Source organism: Hyla sarda, chromosome 2 (genome assembly GCF_029499605.1).
Source record: "Hyla sarda isolate aHylSar1 chromosome 2, aHylSar1.hap1, whole genome shotgun sequence".
Taxonomy (NCBI): domain Eukaryota; kingdom Metazoa; phylum Chordata; class Amphibia; order Anura; family Hylidae; genus Hyla; species Hyla sarda.
The window spans coordinates 399,625,018-399,646,527 of NC_079190.1; the positions used below are offsets into that span (position 1 = coordinate 399,625,018).

At 43.1% G+C, this 21,510-nt stretch overlaps 1 protein-coding gene across 4 annotated transcripts in view; it reads left to right on the plus strand.

Annotated features, from left to right (window-relative positions):
* The window catches only part of LOC130356810 (organic solute transporter subunit alpha-like), a 131,125-nt gene extending 110,415 nt beyond the window's left edge, over nucleotides 1-20,710 (plus strand). For all 4 annotated transcript variants that reach the window (XM_056558783.1, XM_056558781.1, XM_056558784.1 and 1 more), the window contains one exon: nucleotides 18,991-20,710. In XM_056558783.1, coding sequence (XP_056414758.1) covers nucleotides 18,991-19,175 — 185 coding nt within the window. In that variant the 3' untranslated portion in view covers nucleotides 19,176-20,710. The remainder of the gene's footprint in view (nucleotides 1-18,990) is intronic.
* Nucleotides 20,711-21,510: the final 800 nt, after the last annotated feature.

The following is a 21,510-nucleotide window of genomic DNA, read 5'->3' on the forward strand; positions in this document are numbered from 1 at the left end:
ATGCCTCTTTTTATACATGACAATATCCTGCTGGCTTTGGAAGCAGCAGCCTGACATTGCATGCTATTCTGTAGTCTGTGATCTACAAGTACACCCAGATCCTTCTCTACCAGTGACTCTGACAGTTTAATCCCCCCTAAGACATACGACGCATGCAGGTTATTAGTACCCAGATGCATAACTTTACATTTATCTACATTGAACCTCATTTGCCAAGTGGATGCCCAGACACTTAGTCTATCCAAGTCATCTTGTAACCTATACACATCCTCTATAGACTGTACCGTGCTACAAAGCTTGGTGTCATCTGCAAAGATAGAAACAGAGCTGTTAATACCATCCTCTATATCATTGATAAATAAATTATACAACAGCGGTCCCAGTACTGAACCTTGGGGTACACCACTAATATCCGGGGACCAATCAGAGTACGAATCATTGACCACCACTCTCTGGGTACGATCCATGAGCCAGTGTTCAATCCAGTTACAAACTAAAATTTCCAAACCCAAAGACCTTAACTTACCTGTCAGACGTCTCTGAGGGACAGTATCAAACGCTTTAGCAAAATCCAGAAACACTATGGGGGAGATTTATCAAAACATGTGCAAAGGAAAAGTTGCCCAGTTACCCATAGCAACCAATCAGATCGCTTTTTTCATTTTGCAGAGGCCTTGTTAAAATTGAAAGAAGCAATCTGATTGGTTGCTATGGGCAACTGGGCAACTTTTCCTCTGCACAAGTTTTGATAAATCTCCCCCTATATCCACAGCCATTCCTCTGTCAAGGCTTCTACTCACCTCTTCATAAAAGAAAATTAGATTGGTTTGACAACTTCTATCCTTAGTAAACCCATGCTGGCTATCACTTTTAATACTATTATCCCCTATGTATTCCTGTATGTAATCCCTTATAAGTCCTTCAAACAATTTACCCACAATGCACGTTAGACTTACCGGTCTATAGTTTCCTGGGGAAACCCTAGAGCCATTCTTGAAGATTGGCACCACATTCGCCTTGCGCCAGTCCCTTGGCACAATACCAGACACCAGAGAATCTCTAAATATTATGAACAGGGGTGCAGTTATTACTGAACTTACCTCTCTAAGAACTCTTGGGTGTAGTCCATCCGGCCCTGCAGATTTGCTTACATTTATATTACTTAACTTACCTTGTACCATCTCTACATTAAGCCAGTTCAGTACATTACATGATGTGTTACCAGCACTGACCTGGCCAATGTCAGCTCCTTCTTCCATAGTGTATACAGAACTAAAGAACCAATTCAGTAGCCTGTGACAACCTCCCCATTATCAGTATTAAGGGGTCCTACATGCTCTGTCCTTGTTTATTTTTGCATTTATATATCTAAAAAAATATTTAGGATTAGTTTTGCTTTATTTGGCCACCTGTCTCACATTTAGAATTTTTGCTGTTTTTATTACATTTTTACAGATTTTATTAAGCTCTTTGTACTGTTTAAATGTTATAGCTGACCCATCAGATTGCTAAAATGGACAGAGATGTCAGCAGAGAGCATTGTATTCGTGATGTCATCAGTGTTCCAAAAAGAAAGGAATCTCCTCTGTAGCATTCAGCAGCTAATAAGTACTGGAAGGATTAAGATTTTTTAATAGAAGTAATTTACAAATATGTTTAACTTTCTGCCACCAGTTGATTTAAAAGAAAAAAGGTTTTCACCCGAGTACCCCTTTAAGTGACTATTGATAGTATTTAGACTAGATGGACCGAATGGTTCTTGTCTGTCCACTAGTGTTGCTCGCGAATATTCGCAATGCAAATTTTATTCGCGAATATCGTATATTCGCGAATTTGCGAATATAGCACTATATATTCGCAATTACAAATATTAGGGTTTTTTTTTTGTTTTTTTTCCACAATACACATCACAGTGATCATATTCCTCTCTGGTTCTAGCTTGTGTGATTTAAAGAAGGCTCTAATACTACTGTGTGAGTCTGGTGTACGCTTATGCTAATGTTTTCATATGCTAATTTTCGCATATGCTAATGTTCGCATAGGCAAATTTTTGCATGCGCGAATTTTCGCATATGCGAAAATAAAACGCGAATATTACGAATATGCAAATTTAGTGAATATATGACGAATATTCATCCATATATTCGCGAAATAACGCGAATTCGAATATGGCCTATGCCGCTCAACACTACTGTCCACACATTCTATGGGGATGATTTATCAAAACCTGTGTGGTGAGGAAGAGTGGTGTAGTTGCACATGACAACCAATCAGATCGCTTCTTTCATTTTTTGCTGGTCTGTTTAAAAATTAAAGAAGCATTCTGATTGGTTGACATGGGAAACTGCACTACTTTTCATCTACACAGGTTTTGCTAATTCCCCTGCAATGTTTCTATTTATATTTTCTGTATATATTTCATATAAATTTATACCCCCATACCCTTATATAAATTCATGTAGATAATCCAGAATTGCCATCTCATGGGCAATTCAATTATTTCCCAGAACAGACAGGTCAGGAGAGGAAACACAGTTTACCCACATTATGTAGCATAGTTTCCTCACATTAGGTAGCATAGTTTCCCCACATTAGCTAGAAATTTCCCCACATTAGGCAGGCAGCAGTTTCCCTACATTAGGTAGCATAGTTTCCCCACATTAGGTAGCAGTTTCCCCACATTAGGTAGGCAGCAGTTTCCCCACATTAGATAGCATAGTTTCCCTACATAAAGTAGCATAGTTTCCCCACATTAGGTAGCATAGTTTGCCCACATTAGGTAGCATAGTTTCCCCACATTAGGTAGGCAGCAGTCTCCCCACATTAGGTAGGCAGCAGTTTCCCCACATAAGGTAGCATAGTTTCTCCACACTAGGTAGCATAGTTTCCCCACATTAGGTAGCAGTTTCCCCATATTTAGTAGCAGTTTCCCCACATTAGGTAGGCAGCAGTTTCCCCACATTAGGTAGCATAGTTTCCCCACATTAGGTAGCATAGTTTCCCCACATTAGGTAGCATAGTTTCCCCACATTAGGTAGCATAGTTTCCCCACATTAGGTAGCATATATTCCCCGCATTAGATAGCATAACCCCCCAACACACAGACATACACACACATATAGACAAACATACAGATACACACACAGACATACAGACACACACCCACTTACCTGGCCTGCGCAGCACTTCTCTTATCCAGCTGCGGCCTGACGAGTGACATCACTGATGTCCTCCTGTGCAGGTCTGTGGAGGGACGTCACTGGCGTGGCATCCCTTGTCAGACCCGGGTCAGCTGCTCACTGTTCATCGTGTGAGGGGGCCCGCCACCATTTCAAAGGGAGGCGGGCCCCCTCACACGCTGGGCCCCTGTGCAGCTGACCCGGCTGCACAGGTGTATGTCCGCCCCTGGCCTCCAGCCCCCTTCCCTCACAAAGAAGCAACAATAGGCCACCAGCTCCCTTTCTTCACATAGAAGCCGCATTAGGCCTCCAGCACTATGTAAGTAAATCGTACATGCACATTCCTCCTACCCAAGAGCACAGTGACTGAACCATTACAGTGTGAGCACAGGAACGCTATGTGTGGCAGTGGTTGCCTGACATTGTTAATTTAACAGTATCGGGCAACCAGCCCCACACAGTTTCTCTGCTCACTCAGTACTAAATTTGACAACATTACACTAGCAGCAGTCTCAGCTCCATTGTTGGGCAGCTCACCTGGAATCTGCCCAGCACCAGTTAGGCTTGTGCCTTACTGAAGTGAAAGTAGAGGACAGACCGCAAGATAACCAGCCGCACAACAACAAGATAACCAGCCGCACACAAAAAAAAAAAGGCAAAAAATAAAATAAAATAATTCTCTCAGGTGGCAAATTGCTGTAGAGGCCTGCATTGGAATTGGGATCCTGCAGGACCTGCAGGACCCAGCCCAAAAAACATACGAGCGCGGGCAGTCAGGAGGCTGCTGCGGGCGGGTGGGGGCAGTCAGGTGTTATGCCCGCTAAATCCCGCACCCCCGTGGCAGCCTCAATATAATAAGTCCGACTCAGTGACTCCCAGTTAGCCTCACCCTCTGCTGACAAAGCTTACAGTCACCGGCAGCGCAGCAGGGTGCGCTGCCGGGTGCTCCTCCCATTCCTGTCTCCTCCCCCAGCTTCACCGCCATTTTGTGGAGCCCGCGCTCAGCCTGCCCTGGAGAATCATCTGTACTCCATCTCCATTGTCCGGAGGCGAAGGCGAAGACGTGGAGGGACAAACGTTTTTCTGGAGGAACAGGCACCAGAGAAGCAGGAGCAGCAGAGATCAGACACTCAGGAGGGATGATGTGTTGAGGAGAGACTTCAGCTTCTGTGGCATCGGTGGAATGTGAATGGGCATCCTCCCTGACATTCTTGTCAGCAGGACGAAAATGGAGCTGGAAATTGAAGCAGGCAAAGAACAACGACCACCTGGCTTGGCGAGGATTTAAGCGCTGGGCGGACTGTAGGTAGGAAAGATTTTTGTGGTCAGTGTAGATGGTGATAGGGTGAAGGGATCCTTCCGGGAGATGTCTCCACTCCTCTAGGGCCAACTTAATGGCCAACAATTCACGGTCACCAATAGCGTAGTTCCTTTCAGGAGGAGAAAACATTTTAGAAAAAAAAACGCAAGTGACGTTTTTTCCTTTAGCGTTTTTTTGAAGAACAACCGCCCCTGCTCCTACCGAAGAAGCATCTACCTCAAGGAAGAATGGTTTCAGGGGATCGGGCCTAGTCACGGAGGCAAAGGCGGCCTTAAGGCGAGTAAAAGCTTCTTCCGCTTGGGGAGGCCAGGATCTCGGATTCACATCTTTCTTTGTCAGTGCCACAATGGGAGCCACGATAGTGGAGAAGTGGGGGATGAACTGACGGTAGTAATTAGCGAATTCAGGAAGCGCTGGATAGAGCAAAGTCCCGAGGGGCGTGGCCAATTCAAGACCGCGGAGAGCTTGTCGGGGTCCATTTGAAGACCTTGTCTCGAGACCAGGTATCCCAGGAAAGGAAGACAGGTACGTTCAAAGAGGCATTTTTCAATTTTGGCGTAGAGATGGTTAACACGGAGGCGCTGGAGCACTTGACGAACATGGAGGCGATGTTCCTCTAAGTTGGAGGAGAAGATTAGTATGTCATCAAGATAGACCATTACACAGGTATACAATATGTCACGGAAGATTTCATTGACAAAGTCTTGGAAGACTGCAGGGGCGTTTTAGAGTCCAAATGGCATGACGAGGTATTCGAAGTGACCATCTCTGGTGTTAAAAGCGGTTTTCCACTCATCTCCTTCACGAATTCTGATGAGGTTGTATGCGCCCCTGAGGTCAAGCTTAGTAAAAATCTTAGCTCCGTGCAAACGGTCAAAGAGTTCCGAGATGAGAGGTAGTGGGTAGCGGTTCTTTACAGTGATTTTATTGAGGCCGCGGTAGTCAATGCAAGGACGTAGTGACCGTCCTTCTTGGCAACAAAGAAGAATCCTGCTCTGGCGGGGGAAGAAGACTTCCTGATGAAACCTTTCTTGAGATTCTCCTGAATATACTCCATCATGGCCTTAGTTTCAGGAGCGGAGAGAGGGTAAATCCTGCCACGGGGCGGTGTGGTACCAGGGAGCAAGTCAATAGGACAATCGTAGGGCCTACGTGGTGGTAAGGCCTCTGCCTGTTTCTTGCAAAAGACGTCAGAAAAGTCCTGATAGGACTTAGGAAGGCCGAGCAATGGAGAAGCGATGGAGATTTGGCTAGTAGGTACCGACTTAAGGCAGCGTGTGTGGCAGGAAGAGCCCCAGGATTTAATGTCCCCAGTGGTCCAGTCGAGGGTAGGAGAGTGTCGCTGGAGCCAGGGTAAGCCTAGAAGGTTGTCAGAGGTGCAGTTTGGCAAAAAAAAAAATTCTATAGTTTCTTGATGGAGAACCCCCACGGTCATGTGCACGGGTTCAGTGCGGTAGCGCACGGTGCAATTCAGTTTTTCTCCATTAACCGAAGAAATGAAGAAGGGTTTAACGAGACGAATAACAGGGATGTTAAACCGGTGGATGAAGGAGGCTTTAATGAAGTTTCCTGCTGAATCAGAGTCCAAGAAAGCCTCCGCAGAGAAGGAGGCTTTAGCGGCTGGAGAAATCCGCACTCGAATAGTCAGGCGTGGAGAGGAAGAATTTACACCCAGTGACGCCTGTCCCACATTCACTAGGTGCGAGCATTTCCCAGACGCTGAGAACCAAGAGGACAGTCCTTTAGGAAATGCTCAGAGCTCTCACAGTATAAGCATAAGTTCTCGTTCCTCCGGCGAGTCCTCTCTTGCTGGGTCAGGCAAGACCGGTCCACTTGCATGGCCTCCTCAGCGGGAGGCACAGTAACAGGCTGCAAAGGATGCTGGAAGAGAGGAGCCAGGTGTGGGTATCGCTTGGTGTGAACAAGATCTTTCTCCTGGCGGAGCTCCTGACGTCTTTCAATGTAGCGCATATCAATGCGGGTAGCCAAGTGGATAAGTTCAGTCAGAGTGGAGGGTATCTCTCGTGCAGCCAGACAATCCTTAATGTGGCTGGATAAACCTTTTTTAAAGGTCGTGCAGAGAGCCCTTATTGTTCCAGGTCAACTCAGAGGCCAAAGTACGGAATTGTATGGCATATTTGCCCACTGTAAAATCTCTTTGGACAAGATTCAGTAAGGCTGTTTCCGCGTATGAGGCACGGGCAGGTTCCTCAAAGACACTGTGGACTTCAGAAAAGAAGGACAGGATGGAGGCAGTGGCAGGATCATTGCGGTCCCAGAGTGGCGTGGCCCAGGCCAAGGGCTTCCCAGATAGTAAGCTGACCACGAACGACCACCTTAGACCGTTCCGTGGGGAATTGGTCCGACAACATCTCCAGGTGCATGGAACATTGGGACAGGAATCCCCGGCACTTCTTAGAGTCCCCGTCAAAGTCCCTCTAGCAGTGGTAGCGGCAGCTCGGAGAGGAGGGGATGCAGGAGCTGGCGGAGGAGATGTTGAGGCTGTGGAGGCAGAAGCTGTTGAATCATGGCGGTCAACAGCGACAGCTGTTGTCCTTGTTGGGCAATCTGTTGGGACTGCTGGGCGACCACGGAGGTGAGGTCAGCGAGGCTTGGCAGCGGTACTTCAGCGGGATCCATGGCCGGATCTACTGTCAGGGTCTGGACTAGCGGCTGGAGGTGGATCCTCTGTAACTGAGAGGCGATGACGCGGGTCGTACTGGGGAATCGGTTCTAAGCAGTTACTGGTGTTCACCAGAGCCCGCCGCAAAGCGGGATGGACTTGCTGCGGCGGTAACTACCAGGTCGTGTTCCCCAGTAGCGACTTGACCTCTCAGGCAGCTGAGACTGGCGCAGTACACAAGAACTAGACAGAGGCGAGGTCAGACATAGCAGAAGGTCAGGGTAGGCAGCGAGGTTCGTAGTCAGGGGCAACAGCAGAAGGTCTGGGAACACACTATAACGCTTTCTCAGGGCACAAGGCAACAAGATCCGGCAAGGAAGGGAAGGGGAAGTGAGTATTTATGAGTAGGGAGGTGATTGAACTAATTGGGCCCGGCACCATTTAGCCGTGCGCTGGCCCTTTAAATATTAGAACATTGGCGCGAGCGCCCTAAGGAGCTGGCCGCGCGCGCCGGGACGAGACAGCCACAGGAGGAGGGTGAGTAGAACGGGCCGCGATCTGAGAACGGGTCTGACCCGCCACACGGATCGCGTCCCCGCCGGCATTAACACAACAGCGCTCGCAGTCAGAGACAGAGACCGGAGCGCTGCTGTTACTATAATGCCGTGAGCGCTCCAGGGAAGCCGCGGGACCCAGAGCGCTCGGCGTTACAATTTTGTCTTCAATGCTGTGTTCTACATTTGTTTACAATAAGCTTATTATATTTTTTCACTATTGATGTGTGCCCTTTCTCAGCAATTCCTTTTTTCCTATTAGTTGTGCTTGTTGTAGATTACTGAGGCACCACTACTTTTGATATGTTTTAGGCTGAGCCCCTTATTTTTTAGCGTGGCAGCTGTAGACATGTTTTCAGAAAATGTAAACATAGTTTTAAAATTAAAACTTATGTGGCGATTTATATGGAAAATGCCACCTACAGACAAAGGATAGTCTGGGCCATCACTATTTTGCCATGAAAATTGAGGCTACAGAACATGTTGTAGCAAAGAGAATTGAAAAGTTTTTCATTGTACAATAATACTAAAAAAGGAACTATAAAGAAGGTTTAACTCCATCCACAGTAGCTTCAAAACATGTAATAGTCTGTCAGACACAGTCAAGTTTGTTATGAAGCTCTTGTCTTTCCTTTATTATCATCACATTCCATCAGACGGTAATAGTAGGAGGGTCAGCTAGACAGGGCCACTTTGCCCTTTGGAAGTGTGATTGATGATTAGTTATCACAGCACAAGGAAAACGGAGGTTATATGAGACTTATGTGATAACACAACCACTCAGACCAAGGATTACAAGAATAGCCACAGTATATGTTATTTAAAGAGATAACAATAAAGCCATTTTCACACTCTGGCCAAAATGTATGAATCTGTGACATTTGCCCAAAGCAACCAATCACAGCTCAGCTTTAATTCCCCAAATGACTCTGGTAACATTAATGTTGAGCTGTGATTGGTTGCTATGGGGAAATCAAACAGTTTGCATCCTTAGAAATCCTAAAAGGTAGATCCAGCTTGACTGTTAACCCCTTCCCCCTCAGTGATTTTTGCCATGTTTCTAACTCCTCATCTTCTAACAGCCATAATGTTTTTACATACAGAGCCAGATCAGGGCTTGTCATTGGTGGGACCAATTGTACTCTTTAAAGTGACGGTCATTGTGGCATAAAATGTACTTTGAAACTTGAAAAAATAAAACGTAGGTTGAAAATGAAAAATAACCCGAAATGCTTCAACTGTTAAGTGATTCTGTTCACTTTGCTGTAAAATTGATATGTTATCTATTTTCAAATATGTAGTAGACCTTTCAAAGGTCTACTATGGGGCCCAGCATTTTCTACTGCTGCTAGTCAGTATTTATAAACAGTAGGTTCTGTATAAATTAGCACTCCACCTCCCCACCTCTCACCAGCACGATTTGGGCACAATAACACTGCAAGAATGGAAAAATATATGAAGTTCGGGGAAGAGAACAATATTAGATAGGGCACATAGAGTAACACAATTTTTCATCAATAATAGATTATACTACATACCGAAGAAATTCATGCAAATAGGTAAAGGAAAAATTTGCAATTGTCCTAAATGTGGAGAAGTAGAAGCAGATTTCTGGCACATGTATTATAATTGTCCAATAGTTAAAAAAAAGCTTGGCATCAAGTGTTAAAAGAGATAGAAGAAAGACTACATGTAATACTAACAGACAGCCCAATGACTTGGTTGTTAGGAAAGTTAGAGGGCAGGATAAATGTCAAATATAAACAGTTAGTTGCCAAGCTATTATTTACAATGAATATTGATATCTAGGAAATGGATGGCGAAGGAAACTGTGGAGGATAACGAATATATTAATATAGTAAGAAGTGTAATAAATCTTGAATTTTGCAAAGCCCTAAAAACTGGAGGGAGAAAAAAATTCATACAGTTTGGGACAATTGGATTTTGAAAATGCCAACCACAGAAAAATGGGTTTGGTGGAAGTACATTGCTCAAAAAAATATAGGGAACACTTAACACAATGTAACTCCAAGTCAATCACACTTCTGTGAAGTCACAGTGTCCACTCAGGAAGCAACACTGATTGACAGAGCCGCCATCAGGGGGGTACAGCCCGTACCCCAGTAAGGGGCCCGAGATCCCAAAAGGGCCTGGCCCGCTGCAACCCCCTGCAGTGGCTGGAGGGCAGGAGTCCGGACACACATACAGATCAGCCACTGTGTCAGCCTGTCAGAATCCAGGACCTGTGCACCTCAGCTACAGCAGCACACACAGGTCCTCAAACTGACAGCTGACACAGTGACCGGAGGTCTGGACGATACAGAGTCTGTACTACATACTGTACAGACAGGACGCTCACTGCTGCCTCTACTGTCTTCCTTCTCCTCACTGGTTCTCAGGACTAGTTACCCAGGTTCCTGTGCAAAATATAACTGGGAAAATAGTGAAAAAAACATGTTTATACAACCACTTCTCAAAAACTGAAACATTGCGCTGGTTGTTTAAAAAAAAAAAAAAAAAAAAAAATCCTTTTCATTCTGGCTAATACATTCAGAACAAATTTGTTAAAGGAGTACTCCGCTACTTTACTCCTTATCCCCTTTCCACAGGATAGGGGATAAGTGTCTGATCTCGAGGGGACTCTTCACAGCGACCTGGCTCCCTTTGCACATGAAGCGGGGTTATCTAGAGTGCTCATTTATCTCTGTTTTTTCCATAGAGAGTAATGCGCTGGGAGGTCATCATGCAGGAAATCGCAAGGGATTTCTGTGGTTGGGCCCCTTATGATCAGACACTTATCCCCAATCCTGTGTATAGGGGATAAGAGGAGTAAAGTTGCAAAGTAACCCTATAAAGAAAATTTGTCATTAGTGTCACCTGCACTAACCTATTGGTACAGACAGGTAGGGCAGGTGACACTGATATCAACGGTATTACCTTGTCCCTTTCTGTGCAGGTGATCTCCGGTAATCTTCTCCGGTATCTTTGCTTAGAGCATGGGCGGAGCTTAGTGACATCACTGATGCTGTTCTCTAGCAGCGGGACCCAGCAGAGAACAGCAACGGTGACGTCACTAAGCTCCGCCCATGCTCCAAGCCGACCTAAAGCTGAAGATAACGGAGAGAACACCAAGATTGGCAAATTCGCCAACGGCCCCCTGTGCTCTTCACAGATGAAAGCAGGTTCACGCTGAGCACATGTGACAGACATGACAGAGTCTGGAGATGCTGTGGAGAACGTTCTGCTGCCTGCAACATCCTCCAGCATGACCGGTTTGGCAGTGGGTCAGTAGTGGTGTGGGGTGGCATTTATTTGGAGGGCCGCACAGCCCTCCATGTGCTTGCCATAGGTAGCCTGACTGCCATTAGGTACCGAGATGAGATCCTTAGATCCCTTGTGAGACCATATGCTGGTGCGGTTGGCCCTGGGTTCCTCCTAATATTTATTTATTTATTTATATAGCGCCTACAGATTCCGCAGCGCTTACAATTATGGGGTACAAACAAAGACAAGTATCAGGCATAAAATTACACAATAACTATTCAAACAAGAGGTGTGGAGATATATTGAGGATATGTTGAGGCCAATTAGAGAACGTTATAGGCCTGTCTGAAGAGATGTGTTTTTAGGCCACATTTGAAACTATGGATGTTGTTGTTGAGTCTGAGGGATTGAGGGATAGCATTCCAGAGAACCGATGCAGCACGAGTGAAGTCTTGGAGACGGGAGTGAGAAGTTTGGATTATAGAAGATGTTAGTGTGAGGTCATTAGCAGATCGTGTAGGATGGTAGACAGAGATGAGAGAGGAGATGTAGGGAGGTGCAGCATTGTGGAGAGCCTTGTGTGTGAGACTGAGGATTTTGTACTGTATTCTGGACTGAATTGGTAACCAGTGTAGTGACTGGCACAGGGAGGAGGCGTCGGTGTAGCAGCTGAAGAGGAAGATGAGTCTGGCTGCGGCATTAAGGATGGACTGGAGAGGAGAGAATTTGGAGAAAGGAAGGCCTATTGGTAAAGAGTTACAGTAGTCGAGGTGGGAGTGAATCAAAGCAATAATGAGAGTTTTAGCAGTTTCAGTAGTGAGAAACGGGCGGATTCTTGAAATGTTTTTGAGATGCAGGTGACAAGAACATGAAAGAGACTGAATATGGGGAGTGAAAGACAGATCAGAGTCAAGTATAACTCCAAGACAGCGAGCCTGCTGCCCGGGAGTTATGGTAGTACCACATACCGAGATGGAAATGTCAGGGTTAGGTACAGTATCAGTTGATGGAGAAAAAACAAGAAGTTCTGTTTTAGAAAGATTTAGTTTCAGATATAAAGAAGAAAATGCTAGACCTCATGTGGCTGGAGTATGTCAGCAGTTCCTGCAAGAGGAAGGCATTGATGCTATGGACTGGCCCGCCTGTTCCCCAGACCTGAATCCGATTGAGCACATCTGGGATATGTCTCGCTCCATCCACCAATGCCACATTGCACCACAGACTGTCCAGGAGTTGACGGATGCTTTAGTCCAGGTCTGGGAGGACATCCCTCAGGAGACCATCCGCCACCTCATCAGGAGCATGCCCAGGCATCGTAGGGTGGTCATACGGGCACGTGCAGGCCACACACACTACTGAGCCTTATTTTGACTTGTTTTAACCCCTTAAGGACTCAGCCCATTTTGGCCTTAAGGACTCAGACAATTACATTTTTGCGTTTTCATTTTTTCCTCCTCGCCTTCTAAAAATCATAACTCTTTTATATTTTCATCCACAGACTAGTATGAGGGCTTGTTTTTTGCGCGACCAGTTGTCCTTTGTAATGACATAACTCAATATATCATAAAATGTATGGCGCAACCAAAAAACACTATTTTTGTAGGGAAATTAAAAAGAAAAACGCAATTTTGCTAATTTTGGAAGGTTTCATTTTCACGCCGTACAATTTACGGTAAAAATGACATGTGTTCTCTATTATGAGGGTCAATATGATTAAAATGATACCCATTATTACATACTTTTATATTATTGTTGTGCTTAAAAAAAATCACAAACTTTTTAACCAAATTAGTACGTTTATAATCCCTTTATTTTGATGACCTCTAACTTTTTTATTTTTCCGTATAAGCGGCGGTATGAGGCCTAATTTTTTGCGCCATGATCTTTAATTTTTTTTGATACCACATTTGCATATAAAAAACTTTTAATAAATTTTTTAGAATTTTTTTTAAATAAAATGTATTAAAAAAGTTGCAATTTTGGACTTTTTTTTTTTTACGTTCACGTCGTTCACCATACGGGATCATTAACATTTTATTTTAATAGTTTGGACATTTGCGCACGCGTCGATACCAAATATGTCTATAAAATTAATTTTTTACGCTTTTTGGGGGTAAAATAGGAAAAAACTGACATTTAACTTTTTTATTGGGGGAGGGGCTTTTTCACATTTTTTTTACTTTTACATTTTTTACATTTTTTTTTACACTTGAATAGTCCCCATAGGGGACTATTCATAGCAATACCATGATTGCTAATACTGATCTGTTCTATGTATAGGACATAGAACAGATCAGTGTTATCGGCTATCTTCTGTTCTGGTCTGCTCGATCTCAGACCAGAGCAGAAGACGCTGGGAGCCGGAAGGAGGAAGGTGAGGGGACCTCCGTGTGGCGTTCTGAATGATCGGATCCCCGCAGCAGCGCTGCGGGCGATCCGATCGTTCATTTAAATCGCGCACTGCCGCAGATGCCGGGATCTGTATTGATCCCGGCACCTGAGGGGTTAATGGCAGACACCCGCGAGATCGCTCCGATGCCCGCGGTTATGCACAGGACGTAAATGTACGTCCTGGTGCGTTAAGTACCACCGCACCAGGACGTACATTTACGTCCTGCATCCTTAAGGGGTTAAGGACATTACATCAAAGTTGGATCAGCCTGTAGTGTGGTTTTTCACTTTGATTTTGAGTGTGACTCCACATCCAGATCTCCATGGGTTGATAAATTTGATTTCCATTGCTCATTTTTATGTAATTTTGTTGTCAGCACATTCAACTATGTAAAGATGAAAGTATTTCATATAAATTAGTTCATTCAGATCCAGGATGTGTTATCTTAGTGTTCCCTTTATTTTTTGAGCAGTGTACTAAGGTAAAAGAAAGAAAGTAAAAATTATTTATTTAATTTTTTTTCCCAGCACCATTCCAGGGTGGGAGGGGGGATAAACCAAAAGGTATTTAGAAAAGGAGTAAAGCCTTATGATTGTCAAATGTCTTGTGATGCTTGAAAAGAGGCATTAAATAAGGAGGAGGGTGTTTTTTTTCTTCTTCTTCTTTCTTTCTTCTCTTCTTCTTTCTCCTCTCTGTCATGAAGGTGGGGTGGCGAACAGGGAGTAATTGAGCCCTAACTATCCCTACAACCGCTGTCCCTTCCTATTGCACATCCACCCTAACCAACGGATTGACAACCACGAGGACAAACCCTGTACTGCGCTAAAGTACATGGGCCTAAGAGTCAAGCAAAACAAAACAAACTGTACACGATGGGAAACAAGTCAGGAACATGACAGGAATACTACAAAACTACAAACAGATATATCAGGCAGGATAAAGCATACTAACAAACAGTTAAAGGGCCGGGATCAAGATTAATGTCAGATATGATAACATGAAAGACTAGATATAAGGATAAGTATACAGTAGACAAAACTAGGAGATGCAGGGGATGAATAGGTTAACTGAATGTTAGAACACTAATCAGGTCAGGAAATCAAGAGCATTTTTCACACTGGACTCTAAACAAGGAACCCACTGAACACCCCACTTCAATCATGGAGGGACATCAATACTAAAGCCAAATAGGCTCCTAGCTAGTGGGCACACTCCGCAGTTTGAACAGGATACCAGTCCAGGAGGATGCAAAAATCCTAAATACAAGCAAACACAGGTACAGACACAAGACTAACCCACTCCTAGATAAACAGATTGGCACAAGGCTCAGAACCGGATTCTATCCTAGGAGTTCCAAAATCAAACAAGGTCAAAACAGGACTGACAAAATGCACAGTGTAAATACAGACTCAAGGAACACTAAGCATATGCAGAACAAACAATACAAGAATACTAAAACCCGATAAAGGTACGAAAACAAAGCAGGCTAAGATCTAGATATCAGACAGGACAGATAACCATGGTTAAAACTCAGGATACATGTGCTCAGACAGACATAGAGAACATAATGCAAAACATGTATCCTGAGTAACAGGTGTAATTACCAGCCCAGAGCAGCACCTGAAGTGACCCATATATACCCTCCCATTGTAGAAGGGCTGGAGGGTTAACTCTTCCCAAACCAGGGAGAATAAACACAGAAACTGTTCAGACATAAACATAACGGCCCTTATTTACTAAGAGTGGAGTGTAGGTTTTGTTGTGGGTTTTAACTCCCTACAATTTATTTTCCACGGTATTTACTAAGGTTTCCCTACATTTTTCACTTTCCCTACACTTTGATTTTTTTACACATGCACTGATCTGTCGGGTTTTCCTCAGCTCAAATCCACCACATTTTCTGTGGAAACCTTAGTAAATACGTTGGGTTTTTGTGAAAATGTCAGGAAAACGCCCCTTTAAGGAGACCACGCCCTCTTTTCAGGTTTTCTTAGCAAAATGGAGAGTTAGTCTGGTTTTTTCAATTCTGGCGCAATGTGACAGAATCTGGCGCACAACCCGACAAAACATGTTGGGTTTGCAATTGTAAATGAGTGCCAATGTCTGAACAGGACTAAAAGCAGTAAAATGCTAAATAATGATAAACGTAAATTACACTCTCACTCCAATCTAGGGCAGATGAATGGTTTTATGGTTGAGGAAAGAATGTGTTGTAAAAGAAAAGTTAAAATGAAAAAAGAGAGGAAAGAGAAAGGTTTAAAGAACCTAGATCCCCTCGCACCCAGGAAGATCTTTGGTGGGTAATAGACCCATCTAGGGAACGATAGGGGACAGTCGGATAGAGACTGGCTACCCACAGGGTACAGTCTAGATCTGGCAAGACGAGGAAAAAGTATAAGACTGTAAAATGATAGAAGGAGAAAAGTAAACACAACAAGAGTTAAAATGAAGGTTCACAAATAAGTAAATATCTGAATGGTTGTAGAGAGGGGAAATAAATTAGATATTAAAGATGATTCTGGTTGAGGAGACAATAAAATGACCTTGGCAAACATGCGCTTTAATGTCCAGGAATTACCACAGCCGAATCACAGATGTGGAAGAGAGTTTTACTGAGTACAACAAGACCGCGTTCCGGGTTAACACACCTCTTCTTCAGATTATTGCTGTACTCAATAAAGCTTAAAACTTTCTTCTACATCAGTGATTGGGCTGTGGCAATTCCTGGACATCCAAACGCTTGTTTGCCAAGGTCATTTTATTCCCTCCTCATCCAGTATCCACACAGGACCTCCATTGTTTCCTGAGACCTTCTGGGCTTGCATAGGACTCTCCATCATTTATTGCACCTCTATATGAGGTTATATGCATATATACCATACGCTTAAGTTAAGTGGCCAATTTATAGAGTCTACTGTATCCCCCCCATGTAGGGGAGAGAATGAGAAAGAAAGAAAAATGTCGTACCTTCCTTTAAAGTTGTCTAGGGTTAGATAATAATGCACAAAAGTTAATGGATGTGTTGAATACTGTATTGAGTATTGGCATAAAGGTTATTTAGGTAATATCAAGGAAGGAGAGCCCCTGAAATAAAAGAGGAAGGAAAGCTGTGAGAGGATGTTGGCCTAAGGCAAAATAAAAGAAAAATAATGTGGGCATTAGAAGATGAGGCAACATAGTATTGTGAAAGATTTTATTAACGATTCTAAATATGTAGAACCGTTACTGAACGATAAATATGGTTCTTTATAAAGGCACACATGGCTTTCCTATGGGCCTATGATACAACCCCATAAGTAAAAAAAAAAAACACTGACAGGAGGACATACAACATTTTTTCACTAATCTAACTATGTAGCATGGGGGCTTTCCACTAAACCAGAACAGATACCAGAGAACAAACAAACATTTCCAAAACCTTTGTTTCCTCTTTAGAGTTCTGTTCCTATTTTGGATTAAATAAATCAAGATCTCATCTTGGCAGTAAAAGATAAAGTATCAGCCACTAAATCAAGAGACTGAGTGATGCTACAAGTCTCAATACACAAGATCAATCGAGTTGCTTCTTTTTCAATTCATGGAAAGGAAAGCCCATACATTCAGAGCTCCAAACAACTCCTCTTGAACAAACTGAATCAAACACGTGTGTAGGGCTATTAAAGTGCTAGCAGCATGCCAACTTAAGCAGTATTTTTCGTGAGTAAAAATATGCAAAGACTCACTTTTTTTACGAAGATTCTTCCGGCTTGATTCTCTTATTTCATATTGCACATAAACGGTCTCGCAGGACTCGGTAAGTTACATTTAGCAGCCTTACATTTGGCTGCTAAATGTAACTTACTGAGTCCTGCAAGAGGATATTAAAGATGAGTCATTGCATATTTTTACTCACGAAAAATACTGTTTAAGTTGGCGTGCTGTTAGCACTTTAATAGCCCTACACACGTGTTTAATTCAATGAGTGATGGTACTCCTAGGTCACATAAATATGGCTTTTTCATATAGGCATGCTGAATTGGACTCTTTATGTCTGGATTAGTAAGCAGTACATCTTCTGGACAATGCCATACATGGTAAATGGGCACATGCAGGTCCCAACAGGGTTTTGTCTGACTATCCATAAACCCTTCCACCTGTCTGTTACTTTTTGCTAAAGCCTTTTGCTATGTAGATGACACATGGAAGGGAAAATGACTGCAATATCAGACACATATGTCTGCACAGAAACTGTAGAAAAAAATTGTACATTTTAATAAAGACTTGTAGAAAATGTGCTTATTTTTATTTTAAGTACATTGGAACACTGTACATGAGCACCGTCACTTTAAAAAACGTTTGGCAAAAAAAAAAAAAAATATATAGGATTACCAGATGACTATTGCAAAATTCCATTTAGCCTTACAGCTAGATAAAGGCATATTCATACTACATATTTTCCAAGCAGAATTTTACCAAGGAATTGCACTCAGAAATGATGGTGCAGCAGCTTCTAATTGTTTTCAATGGGGTTTTGTTGCATTCGCAGATGTTCTGCCTCTCAAATTCCAGATCGCAGACTCCACCGAAAGAATGAGCATGGTTATTCGTTCGGCCAAATTGACGCTGAAATGCATAGCTGTCTATTGAGACGCCACATTTCCAAACAGTCCAAGTGCCGGCCCGTTTTGCTGAGGCCCAACCTCTGCCCGTATATGCAGTTTGAGGGGACAAGAGCAGCATGGGGAGACATCTGAATGTCTCAGAGCAAAACGCTTAACTTTCCCCTCATACCAGGAAGAGGCGGTCCACTCAGCAAGCATGGAAAAAAACTGTTTAAGTGTGGGGTCACACATAGCGCATCCGCAGCGTATTTGATGCTGCAGATGCCCTGATGACTGTCCCTAAAGTGTGTCTTCTGCTATGCCTGTGTGTCCTTCGTTGTCTGTTCGTAGCAGCAATCCGCCGCTACGTGCAAACTCACAGGGATCTGCAAGTCACACGCATGCGCAGTTTACTCACATATCACAGCCGCTCTCCCTGATTACTGAGCTAGTCCGAGAGTTGCCACGATGTCTGTGAGTACACTGTGCATGAGCACGAATTGCAGATCCCTGTGTGTCTGCTCATAGCGGCACATTGCTGCTTTGAGCAGACAACGCAGGACACACGAGCACAGCAGAAGGGGGCGTTCATTAGCGCATCTGCAGCATCAAATACACTGCGGATGCGCTATGCGTGACCTTACCCTAAACATATGGGGGACATTTATCAAATCTGTGCAGAGGAAAAGTTGACCAGTTGCCCATAGCAACCACTCAGATCACTTCTTTCATTTCTCAAAGGCCTTTTCAAAAAAAAAAAAGAAGTGAGCTGATTGGTTGCTATGGGAAACTGGTCAAATTTTCCTCTGCACAGGTTTTGATAAATCTCGGGCCATACCTACTGGTGCTCTACAAGTAACATACATCTACAGCAGTCAATTAATAATTATAATTAATTTTTTTATTAAAAATATGTCTGCATTATTTGTGTCTTTCTGCTCTTTCCTTTGCTACAACCATTTATACTGATTTTAAACTCTGCACTTCTATTTATGTTCCAGTAATATAGAATCAAAACCACTAGTGGGTATAATTCATCTGATATTTCATATCTTGTGAATGTCATTTTTATTTCAGACATGAATCAACAACTTCTAATCATGGAAATGTTCCTGACCACAGTGATCACCCGAATGCTCTACCGGAGGAGATATGAGGAGAAACCTGCACTTAGTGAAGATGAGGAAACCAAGGATAATCTGCAAAATAGTACACTTTGTCTAAATGGGAAGGTAATTGATGAAGGACCTCAGAAGGTTTAATCTATGCCCCAAAACAATGACTGGATCGCCAACAGAATTTTATCATCTTCTTGTCCAGATGATTCATTATGTCGAACTTTTATTGGACTAATGGAAATATCTTTATATCAGTTTATATTCTTGTATATAATATTAAGGTTTGCTTATATTATGGATTGCATGCTATCACTGTTAAAAATGCTAAATTTTGCTTCACAATGTTATTTTGGTTCTGCCCTAGTGGCTATATTTAGACTAAGATTAAAGGGGTATTCCAAGATTAAACTTTTTTTTATGTGGTGCTGGGGGAAGGTGCTTCTAAACAAAAATCAGTACTAACTATCCCTGGTTCCTTGCAACTCCTGGTCTGGCGATTTACAGTCTCCTGTTGCTGCCCACTTGTACCTGCATATCCGATGAAGCAATGTAGCAAAACCTGCCTACTCAACCAAATACTAAGCAAGATGGTATAGTGATTGGCTGAGAGGGCGGGAAGTACATTACCTAGTTGATAATATCCTAGCCCATTTCACTCCTATCTACAGTGGTGCCTCAAGTTACAATATTTATTGGTTCCAGGACGACCATTGTATGTTGAAACCATTGTATGTCGAGACCACAACTCTATGGAAGCCTGGTAATTGGTTCTGAAGCCCCAAAATGTCACCCAAAAAATTGGAAAATGCTAGGAATAAGTGAAAAATAAGTAGATAACTAATACAGATAAAACAAATCCTTACATAGGAAAGTAAGAAAAAGCTGCTGCGAACTGTGAATCACTGTCTATGTCCGTGTTTCCCAACCAGGGTGCCTCCAGCTGTTGCAAAACTACAACTCCCAGCATGCCCAGGCAGCCGTTGGCAGCTGGAGGCACCCTGGTTGGGAAACAATGGTTTAAGTAGAGGACAGGAGCTTCTTCAGGGTCCTATACAATACACACAGTGTCCCAAATGGAGCCACCCTTACTTGGTGTCCAAAAGAGTGGCTAACCTTGGCACAGGCAAAGAGTAGTACAGAACTTGTAGTTCCTCCCTATACTGTAGGGGGCGCTACCAGACAGCCAGTCAGTGCTTGCACCTCAGTAATACAGGTGATTTACCAGTGAATGCCCATTCTGATTGGTCGGTTCTTCCAGCCAATGACACATTTCACAGATCTGGACTGTCTGTACATTGTATGTTGAGTCTGGTTTCAAGTTACAATGGTCCAGAAAAAAACATTGTATGTTGAAACTATTGTATGTTGAGGCCATTGTAAGTTGAGGGATCACTGTATCTGATAGATATCTGATATAGCCTATGAGGGCATATTTACATGATGGAATTTGGTGCCAATTTTGGTGCAGAATTTGTGCACATGCCATGCTGAGTTCTATGTGAATTCTGCTCCCAAACAACATCTACACCATAGATTATAAGGTGCACATTTTTCCAAAGCAGATTTACAAGTCAGTGTGCAGAAAAAAAACCTGACAAAATCCCTGACATCAACACATAAATAGGTTTAGGGCACTATCTCCATAATAGACCATAGGCCATTTAACCATAAACACCGAAAATAGAGGCCAAGGAATTGGTCACAAAAAATATAAATCTGTATTATCGAAATGCTTAAAGGGTACCTCTCATCAAATAAACTTTTGATATATTTTAGATTAATGAATGTTGAATAACTTTCCAATAGCATGTTAATGAAAAATATGCTTCTTTCTATTGTATTTTTCCCGATCAGTCCTGTCAGCAAGCATTTCTGACTCATGCTGGAGTCCTAAACACTCAGAGCTGCCAGCCTGCTTTGTTCACAGCCAAACAGGCTGTGAACAAAGCAGGCTGGCAGCTCTGAGTGTTCTCCTTTGAGAACAAAGCAGACTGGCAGCTCGTAGTGTTTAGGACTCCAGCATGAGTCTGAAATGCTTGCTGCCAGGACTGGTAGGGAGACCCCTAGTGGTCATTTCTTCAAAGTGGAAAATTAAATAGAAAGAAGCATATTTTTTAATAACATGCAATTGTAAAGTTATTCTGCATACATTAATCTATAATATATCAAAAGTTTTTTTTGATGAGAGGTACCCTTTAATAATGCATGTGACAACTGGGCAATGGTTATTCCAGTAAGAAACAAGTTATCTCTATTTTATTGATATGCTCCAAATGTGCTCTATTGTGCATTATACAATACTTTTCTTGTATATTGGAGAGCGGGGACTTTCAGGAGTGTAAATGATACTTCAAAAGGGAAGACCAGCTGCACAGAGTAACATTCCTCCCTGTTGCTCTCCCTGACTACATCAGCTCCTGTATTTTGTCAATGGAAAGAGCAGGGAAACTTAGTGCACTTCAAACCATCAAAACAGCCT